Here is a 10,000-nt window from a genome sequence, read left to right as displayed (position 1 = left end):
CCCCCCCCCATTAACGTAAACACGCACCGGAAACTCTCCGGTATTCAATCCTCCCGGTTCGGACGGGAGCGCGCAGGAATCCGCTCCGGTTGGAGTCCTTCAGAAGTCCCTGTCCCCCCCCCCCACCCCCCAGCAAAGCGCTCATTGGTCACAGCGCCGCTCATTTGCATGCCTCCCCCTATAAAGCCTCCCGCAGACGCCGCAGCCCTGAGAGCGGACCCCCCCCCGGAGGAGCGCGGATGAACCTCGCTGCGTCTTTACGCGCAGACACAACCGGAGTTCCGCCTCAACTCTACCGGAACCGCCACGACCCGGGACCGGAGCGGTCCGGGCTGATCACGTGATGATGACCGGAACCGGACGGCTGTGGGTCGCGTGCGTCTACCTGGCGATGGCCGCGGGGGCGCGCGGGAAAACCGTGAAGTACCAGACGTGTGAAGAGGACGCACCGGGGACGGTGATCGGTAACTTGGCCAAGGACGTCTCCCCCTCCCCCCCCGCGGGGGGGTCCCGGAGCAGCTTCAGGATGATGAAACAGTTCAACTCGTCGTTCGTCCGCCTGCGGGAGGGGGACGGCCAGCTGACGGTGGGGGAGCGCATCGACCGGGAGCGGCTGTGCCGCCGCGCCGCCCGGTGCCTCCTCGCGTTCGACGTGATCCGGTTCTCCCGGGAGGGAGGGGGGGAGTTCCAGCTGCTCCACGTGGAGGTGGAGGTCCGGGACATCAACGACCACCCCCCCGAGTTCCCCCGGAAGGAGTGGAGCCTGGAGCTGTCGGAGAACACCGCCGTGGGGGCGCGCGTCCCGCTGGACTCGGCGGTGGATGATGACGTAGGAGCGAACTACATCCAGACCTACCGGCTGTCCGCGGACCCCCACTTCACCGTGGACGTCCTGAGCCGCGCGGACGGGGTCAAGTACGCGGAGCTGGTCCTGATGAAGGAGCTGGACCGGGAGACGCAGGGCGCGCACACGCTGGAGCTCGTGGCCGCGGACGGCGGGACCCCGTCCCGCAGCGGAACCACGCGCGTTCACGTCAAGGTGAGAGACTACAACGACAACAGCCCGGTGTTCGAGCGGAACAGCGTGTCGGTGGACGTGCGCGAGGACGCGCCCGTGGGCGCGCTCCTGCTGCAGCTGCGGGCGGAGGACCCGGATGAGGGTCCGAACGGGGAGGTGGTGTTCGGGTTCGGGGAGCAGGTCCCGGAGGAGGTGCGGCGGCTGTTCCGCGTGGACCGGAAGTCTGGGCGGCTGACGCTGGGGGGGCCGCTGGACTTCGAGCTGAAGACCACCTACGAGCTGCACGTGACCGCCACCGACCTGGGCCCCAGCCCCGCCCCCTCCACCTGTAAGGTGGTGGTGCAGGTGCGCGACGTCAACGACAACCCCCCCGAGGTGTCCATCACCCCCATGACGTCCATCACGGCGGGCGTCGCTTACGTCACGGAGGCGGCGGCGCGCGAGAGCTTCGTGGCGCTGGTGAGCACCGCGGACCGGGACGCGGGGGCCAACGGACAGGTGCGCTGCAGCCTGCACGGACACGCCCACTTCCGGCTGCAGCAGGCCTACGAGGACAGCTTCATGATCGTCAGCACCGGGCCGCTGGACCGGGAGGACATCCCGGAGTACAACCTGACGGTGGTGGCCGAGGACCTGGGCGCCCCCCCCCTCAGGACCGTGACGCGCTACACCATCCGGTTAACGGACGTGAACGACAACCCCCCCGTGTTCGGCCAGCCGCTGTACGAGGTGTCGGTGCCGGAGAACAACGCCCCCGGGGCGCTCATCGCCACGGTGGGGGCGCGGGACGCGGACACCGGGGCCAACGGGGAGGTGAGCTACCGGCTGGCGGACACGCCCCCCCCCTCGGGCCCGCCGGTGTCCACCTTCGTGTCGCTCGACCCCGCCACCGGCGCGCTCTACGCGCTCCGGAGCTTCAACTACGAGGTGACCAAACACCTGGAGCTGCGCGTGACCGCCACTGACGGCGGGGCCCCGCCCCTCTCCGGCAGCGCCGCCGTGCGGCTGAGGATCGTGGACCGGAACGACAACGTCCCGGTGGTCACGCGCCCGGCGCTGGTCAACGGGTCCGCGGACGTGCCGCTGCCGCGCGACGCGCCGAGCGGCTACGTCGTCACGCGCGTGGAGGCGCGCGACGCGGACGAGGGCGTGAACGCGCAGCTGACGTTCGGGCTCGCCCCCGGGGGGCCGTCGCTGTTCTCCGTGGACACAGACACCGGGGAGCTCCGCCTCAACCGGGCGCTGAGCGGCGACGTGCACGAGCCGCTGCGCGTGACCGTGACGGTGACGGATAACGGGACACCCGCGCTCAGCTCCTCCGCCGTCCTCCGGGTCCTCATCGTGGCGGGGCCCCCGCCGGGCCACCGGGCGGCCGCGCGCCCTCCGGGTTCCGCTGGGGGCGAGGCGCGCGCCCCCCCTGGTGGCGCGTGGGACCTGTCGGTGGTGATCATCGTCGTGCTCGCGGGCAGCTGCGCGCTCCTGCTGCTCGCCATCGTGCTCATCGCCACCAGCTGCAACCGGCGCGCGCGCGACAAGACCGGGGACGACGGGGACGAGTACGGGGAGAAGGAGCGCGCGCCGGAGCGGGGGCGCGCGCACCTGGTGGACAACCCGCTGCTGCCGCTCCACGGGGGGGTCGTGGGCTTCGAGGACGCCGCGCACCCCCCACCCGGGGGGGGCGGGGATATGTGCTCCGCCTCTGAGGACGGCAGCGTGCACGAGCCCGAGAAGCCGCGCGGGAACAAACACGAGGTGAGTCACCTGGGACAGGTGAGGGAGGGGGCGGGGCGTGTCCGCGTTTTCCCAGTGGAGCCTAACCTTTCTGTCCCCCCCCCACCCACCCACAGGGCTACTCCGTGCTGCCCGGCTACGGCCCCCGGGGGGTGCGTCCGGTGACCGTCTGGAAGGGGAACGCCTACGCCACCATCACGGCGCGCCCCCCCGCGTTCAGCGGGAAGGACAGCGGGAAGGGGGACAGCGACTTTAACGACAGCGACAGTGACGTCAGCGGGGACACCGGCCCCAAGAGGGAGGGGGGTGCTCCGGTGGGGGGGGGTCAGAACGGTGAGTGATGAACCGACAGGAGGGATGAAGGCTGAATGTTGTCATGGTGATGTCTAACCCCCCTCCCCTCTCTTTTGCCCCCCCCAGCCCTGTGGGCGTGCACCAGTGAGTGTAAAGTCCTGGGCCACTCGGACCGCTGCTGGAGCCCCACGGGGGGGAGAGCCCACGCCACGCCCTCCCCGGCCCCCACCCTGTCGTCCTTCGGCGTCCCCCCCAGGACGGCCTCCCTGCCCCGGGACCCCCACCGGAGGGACAACTACTACCAGGCACACCTCCCCAAGACGGTGGGGCTGCAGAGCGTCTATGAGAAGGTTCTTCTGGGGGGGCTGGACTACGTGCTGGTGACCCCCCCCAGTGACGCCACGCTGCCCGTCTACACCCCCACCCCCACGCACCGCCCCAGCGGCGACGCGTGAAGCCCACACTGATCAGTGTTAACTTATTGATGGGAGGTGTTTGTTGTCTGTTGCCATGGAGACGGATCCATAAAGTTTTGTTCTGATGTGTTGAAATGTCAAATTTGATGTCCATTAAATCACTTTGAGAACTGTTTTTTATTGGGGGGTGGGGGTGGGGGAGGGAATGAATTGTATCATATGCAAGTTTTGTAAATAGAGAGGATTTATTTTTATAAATAATGATCAGATGTCATTGATTATCGATTATTTAACGGATCTATCAGAGTGAAATCATCTGTACAGGTTTTTTATTGTCACGTTTGAAGTGGAATAAAGTTTTTACTGTTCTGACGGGTGGTCACGTGGTCGATGGGATGCGGATGAGACGCGCGTGCACGTCCCGCACCGGGAACGACCGACAGGGGGCGCCGTTAGTGCAGCGCGAGCCTCCGTCCTTCAACCAGAGAAGGTCAGCTGACTTCAGTCTGCTGCGGAGGGGCCCAACACACACACACACACACACGATGACGTCATCAGCTCCAGTCTGTTGTTTCCTTTCTGAATCAGTGGCAAAGGACCAATCACCAATAGATCAGTGATCAATAAGTTCCGTCTGACCTTTGACCCCCCGACTGACTTTAATTTCTCTTCTAAAAGTGATTTAGTTGTTTCCATGGAAACCTGATTATAAGGTCACCTGTTACACCTGTGAGTCCAGGTGACATGGGTCATGTGACACAAGACAGTCATTACCATGACAACAACAACAACAGAAACAAATACAGCAACAGCATAAACAACAACAGCAAAAAACAACAACAGCAATAACAAGAACAGAAACAACAACAACAGCAGAAACAACAACAGCAATAACAACAACAACAGCAGAAAAAACAACAACAGAAACAACAACAGAAACAGCAGCAGAAACAACAACAGCAATAACAACAACAAAAACAGCAGAAACAACAACAGCAGAAACAACAACAGCAATAGCAACAACAGCAGAAACAATAACAACAGCAGAAACAACAACAACAGCAGAAACAAAAACAGCAGAAACAACAACAGCAGAAAAAACAACAGGAGCAACAACAACAGTAGAAACAACAACAGCACAAACAACAACAACAGCAATAACAAAACCAGAAACAATGACAACAGCAATAACAACAACAACAGCAGAAACAACAACAGCAATAACAACAACAACAGCAGAAACAACAACAGCAATAACAACAACAACAGCAGAAACAACAACAACAGCAGAAACAACAACATCAGAAAAAACAACAGAAACAACAACAACAGTAGAAACAACAACAGCACAAACAACAACAGCACAAACAACAACAACAGCAATAACAAAAACAGAAACAACGACAACAGCAATAACAACAACAACAGCAATAACAACAGCAGAAAAAAACAACAAAAGCAGAAACAACAACAGCAGAAAAAACAACAACAGAAGCAACAACAACAGTAGAAACAACAACAGCAGAAACAACAACAGCAATAACAACAACAGCACAAACAACAACAACAGCAATAACAAAAACAGAAACAACGACAACAGCAATAACAACAACAACAGCAGAAACAACAACAGCAATAACAACAACAGCAGAAACAACAACAGAAATAACAAAAACAGAAACAACAACAACAGAAATAACAACAGCAACAGCATAAACAAAAACAGCAGAAACAACAACAGTAGAAAAAACAACAGAAACAACAACAACAGTAGAAACAACAACAGCAGAAACAACAACAGCAGCACAAACAACAACAGCAATAACAACAACAGCACAAACAACAACAACAGCAATAACAACAACAGCAGAAAAAACAACAAAAGCAGAAACAACAACAGCAGAAAAAACAACAACAGAAGCAACAACAACAGCAGAAACAACAACAACAGAAACAACAACAACAACAGCAACAACAACAACAGCAGAAACAGCAGCAGAAACAACAAAAACAGCAGAAATAACAACAGCAATAACAAAAACAACAGCAAAAACAACAGCAGCAATAACAACAACAACAGCAGAAAAAACAACAACAGAAACAACAACAGCAGAAAAAAACAACAACAGAAGCAACAACAACAGCAGAAACAACAACAACAGAAACAACAACAGCAACAACAACAACAGCAGAAACAGCAGCAGAAACAACAAAAACAGCAGAAATAACAACAGCAATAACAAAAACAACAGCAGAAACAACAGCAGCAATAACAACAACAGCAGAAAAAACAACAACAGAAACAACAACAGCAGAAACAACAACAACAGCAGAAACAACAACAGCAGAAACAACAACAGCAATAAAAAAACAGAAACAACAACAACAGCAGAAACAACAACAGCAGAAACAACAACAGTAATAAAAAAACAGAAACAACAACAACAGCAGAAAAAGCAGCAGAAAAAACAACAGCAATAACAACAACAACAGAAGCAACAACCGCAATAACAACAACAGCAATAACAACAACAGCAATAACAACAACAACAACAGCAGAAACAACAACAACAGCAGCAGAAACAACAACAGCAATAACAACAACAAACAACAACAGCAGAAACAACAACAGCAATAACAACAACAAACAACAACAGCAGAAACAACAACAACAGCAGCAGAAACAACCACTACTAATTAAACAACACAGAAGCAACAAGATGACGATGAAAGAATTTTTGTGTGAACCAGACGACTGTTGGGGGAGAGAGAGAGGGGACCGGGCCAGAGGGGGGCAGGACGGGGGGCGGGGCATGGGGGGAGGTTGGGGGCGGGACAGGGGGAGGGGGTGGCGGTGTAGCTGCGTCCTCAGGTGCTGGTCTGCTGGTCTCCAGTCATGGTCGGGAGCTCAGAGAAAGAACCGATCGCCTCGGCGGGACCGGAGGACCTGCAGCAGTTCCTGCCCCCGGTGAGTCCCTCCCCAGCGGCCCTACGGGGTACGTTCTCTAGGGGGTGTTAGTGTGGGGGGGCTTCTTGTTGTGAACCTTGTTGTTTGTTTGTTTGTTTGTTTACCGTAGGCCTACTCGGCCGTGGCGGTGAAGCCCGCTGCCACCGGACGCTTCCTGAAGGCGGGGGTCGCCGTGCTGATTGCGGGGGCCCTGCTGCTGCTGTTGGGGGCCGTGGGGGCGTTTTACTTCTGGAACAACAGCGAAAAACATGTGAGGACAATAACAAATGTTCTGTTGACCGGTGTGACGTGTCCTTTATGGGGGGGTTCAATGTTTTTGATTAAACAGGAGCAATAAAGATTGAACCCATTTGAATTCGACCCCGCAGCCGTCCCCCCAGGAGGAATTTGTTCAGCGTCCAAACACTGAAAGTCAAACAGTGGAGAAGCCGCCGCTGAATGGGGGCCTTGTGTGAGCCGGGGGGGTGGGGGGTGTGAGGTGGGGATGGGGGTGGGGGGGCTGTGGTCCAGCTGATGCTCCGGGACCAGGAGGTGCCCCGTAGACGTGAGCGCCACTTTCTCCAAACCATCCCTGAATAAGTCGTGTGGGGGGGGGGGCTTGACTCCCTGGACCCCCGGGCCTCACATGGTTTTCTGCCCCCCCCCCTGCAGGTGTATAACGTTCACTACAGCATGAGCATCAACGGAAAGGTGGAGGAGGGCGCCATGGAGATCGACCCCGCCCACGGCGTGGAGCGCTTCAGCACCGGCAGCGGGGGGGACCGGGCGCTGGAGGTGCACGACTTCCAGATCGTGAGTCAAACTACCCCCGCCCCCCCGACGGGGCGGGGCATGGGAGCAGAAGTCCATCTGATTGGACCCCCCTCAGGGCCGTTCGGGGTCCGGATTCATGATCCTCATGAACCCGACCGGAGCGTTTGACCTTTGATCAAAGCGTCCAATCAGACGCACCCGGACAGGAATGACTCCGCCTCTCCCCCTCTCCCCTCTCTGACCTTTGACCTCTGCAGGGGATCACTGGGATCCGGTTTTCGGGCGGAGAGAAATGCTACATCAAGAGCCAAGTGAAGGCCCGCCTGCCGGACGTGGAGACGCTCAACAAGGAGGCGGTGACCTTTGACCTGGTAGGCTCTGTTTCTCGACCTTTTGACCTCGTGAGAAACATTTTCTGTCTGTTAAAACTTAGAAATTCTTACAGCAGCGACAGTCTAGCACTTAAAATAAACTTATTATAGCCTGGTCACTTATTAGCACATGCCATGCTAACATTAGCTCATGCTATGCTAACATATGCTAAAGGGATGAAAGCTGCTAAACATCAGGTACCATGTGATCGATCAGGAACTGATCAGTTTGATCCGCTGATACCAAACCTGCAGCGGATGAGCTAATGCTAATGCTACCACTAGTGCTAACAAACACCTGACCTGTCACGATCCCAGAGGACACGCCCCACTCCCCTGCTCTGATTAGAAAGTCTTTACGAACCCTGAGTCAGCACATTGAAACGGACCAATCAGAGACTTCACTGAGGACAACAAAGGGTTAACGGTTGTTTATTGTTATGTTGATGATCCTCTGTTGTTTACTGACACAAAGTAAACACAAACATACACACCATGATCGACCAGAACACACAGGTGTGTGTGTGTGTGTGTGTGTGTGTGTGGATATGAATATGTGTGTGTGTGTGTGTCGTTATGAATGTGTGTGTGTGTGTGTGTGTGTGTGTGTGTCTGTGTGTGTGTGTGTGGATATGAATGTGTGTGTGTGTGTGTCGTTATGAATGTGTGTGTGTGTGTGTGTGTGTGTGTGTGTGTGTGTGTGTGTGTGTGTGTGTGTGTGTGTGTGTGTGGATATGAATGTGTGTGTGTGTGTGTGTGTGTGTGTCGTTATGAATGTGTGTGTGTGTGTGTGTGTGTCTGTGTGTGTCGTTATGAATGTGTGTGATTGCTCAATTGATTCTGTCAGATAATTAAAATCATTTAGTCTGCCTGACCCCCCCCCCACACACACACACTTAATTATCACGCAGGGCTGCTCTTATTGCCTCATAAAAGATCATTTATTTCGCGCGCGCGCGTGTGTGTGTGTGTGTGTGTGTGTGTGTGTGTGTGTGTGTGTGAAGCTTGTCGTTGCTGCAGGCTGGTCATCTGTTGTAATTTAGAATGATGTCAATTATGGGTTAGATAAGCCACACACACACACACACACACACACACACACACACACACACACACACACACACACACACACACACACACACACACACACACACACGGGTCAGATAAACGGGTCAGGGGGGAACCGGCTTCTGTTTGTCCTCCAGCCAATCATCTGAGCCCGAATGAAATCTGAAAGGTTGACGGAAACCTCCTCTAAACACGCCCCCTGCCCCGCCCCTTGAGGCCACGCCCCCTAGAGCATTAGAGTTAACCAGATCCGTTTAGTCGTGTTTACATGTTTGTTGTGATGTTTGCCCCCCCTGCCCCCCCAGGAGGATGAGGTGATGCCAGCCAGGTTCGAGGACGATCTGATCTGGGTGGCGGCCGACTCCCCCCTCACTGACTCCGCCTTCCTCAGCGCCAAGATAAAGGACCTGTGTGAAGACCTGCCCATCTTCTGGCTCCGCCCCACCTACTCCACCAGTAAGAACACAGCAGACACACAACAAGCTCCGCCCCCTCAGGCTGACACGCTGTGATGTCATTGGTGCAGGCGCTCAGAGGAAGAGGCGGGCTGCCGCCCCCCCCCGCCGGCGGCGCCAGGCAACCGGGATGGAGGGAGGGGCCGAGGAGGACGTGGAGGCGGAGTTTAACCCAGAGAACCCCTATCAGGTGGGTCCCAACACACCCCCCTCCTGGGGGATTCACATCTGCTGCCCCCCTGGGTGGAAATTGGTTGATGTACAGTATCACATGACCATCTGAACACGCGTGTTTGCCCCCCCCCCACAGAGAGGTCTGGAGGGCGAGCAGGACGGGGTGGGCGTGGGCGTCGACCCCATGCTGGACCACCAGGGGGTGTGCTGCCACGAGTGCCGCCGAGGCCACACCCACTGCCAGCGGGTGTGCGAGCCCCTGGGGGGGTTCCACCCCTGGCCCTACCACTACCGGGGGTGTCGGGTGGCCTGCAGGGTCATCATGCCCTGCAACTGGTGGGTGGCCCGCATCATGGGCCTGGTGTAGCCCCGCCTACGCGCCTGGGGATGGCCACGCCCCAGAGGAGGGCGGGGCTGGGTTTATTTAACCCCTCCCCCTTTATGGAGTCACGCATCGATTAAAAGTGAATAAACTTTTATTTTAAGAAAACACGGAGTTCATTCTGTTTTTGACTTCATCATAAACATAAACAACCCCTCCCTCCTCTGGTTGCCATGCCAACGGGGGAGGGGGCGGGGCTTCAGAGTTCTTTAAAGTCGACTTACGGCTCCAGAACTCTTTCATGACACTAAAGACTCTACAGCCGTCACGCTCACAGATCTTACCCACGATGCAAAGCGCTTAGCTCCTTTTGATGTCACACAGCCGCCTGAGGCGGGGGTAGGGTGTACGGATGGGGGGGGGGGGGCGC

General features: G+C 56.4%; 2 protein-coding genes across 2 annotated transcripts; both read left to right on the top strand.

Moving 5' to 3' along the window:
• The first annotated feature begins 222 nt into the window (after window positions 1–222).
• LOC137612522 (protocadherin-8-like) lies at window positions 223–3,696 on the top strand. The gene is made up of 3 exons (XM_068341081.1): window positions 223–2,770; window positions 2,866–3,082; window positions 3,170–3,696. Exons 1-3 carry the CDS (start codon window positions 344–346, stop codon window positions 3,496–3,498), a joined length of 2,973 nt encoding a protein of 990 aa, XP_068197182.1. The 5' UTR covers window positions 223–343; the 3' UTR covers window positions 3,499–3,696.
• A 2,599-nt stretch (window positions 3,697–6,295) lies between these two features.
• On the top strand, window positions 6,296–9,738 carry LOC137612558 (leukocyte cell-derived chemotaxin 1-like). Its single transcript, XM_068341141.1, has 7 exons — window positions 6,296–6,427; window positions 6,537–6,677; window positions 7,079–7,219; window positions 7,438–7,551; window positions 8,925–9,075; window positions 9,146–9,264; window positions 9,385–9,738. Exons 1-7 carry the CDS (start codon window positions 6,356–6,358, stop codon window positions 9,613–9,615), a joined length of 969 nt encoding a protein of 322 aa, XP_068197242.1. The 5' UTR covers window positions 6,296–6,355; the 3' UTR covers window positions 9,616–9,738.
• The last annotated feature ends 262 nt before the right edge of the window (window positions 9,739–10,000 follow it).

Source organism: Antennarius striatus, chromosome 18 (assembly GCF_040054535.1).
Source record: "Antennarius striatus isolate MH-2024 chromosome 18, ASM4005453v1, whole genome shotgun sequence".
Taxonomy (NCBI): Eukaryota; Metazoa; Chordata; class Actinopteri; order Lophiiformes; family Antennariidae; genus Antennarius; species Antennarius striatus.
The sequence above is the reverse complement of the archived record's forward strand: the minus strand, read 5'-3'. Positions and strand labels throughout refer to the sequence as shown.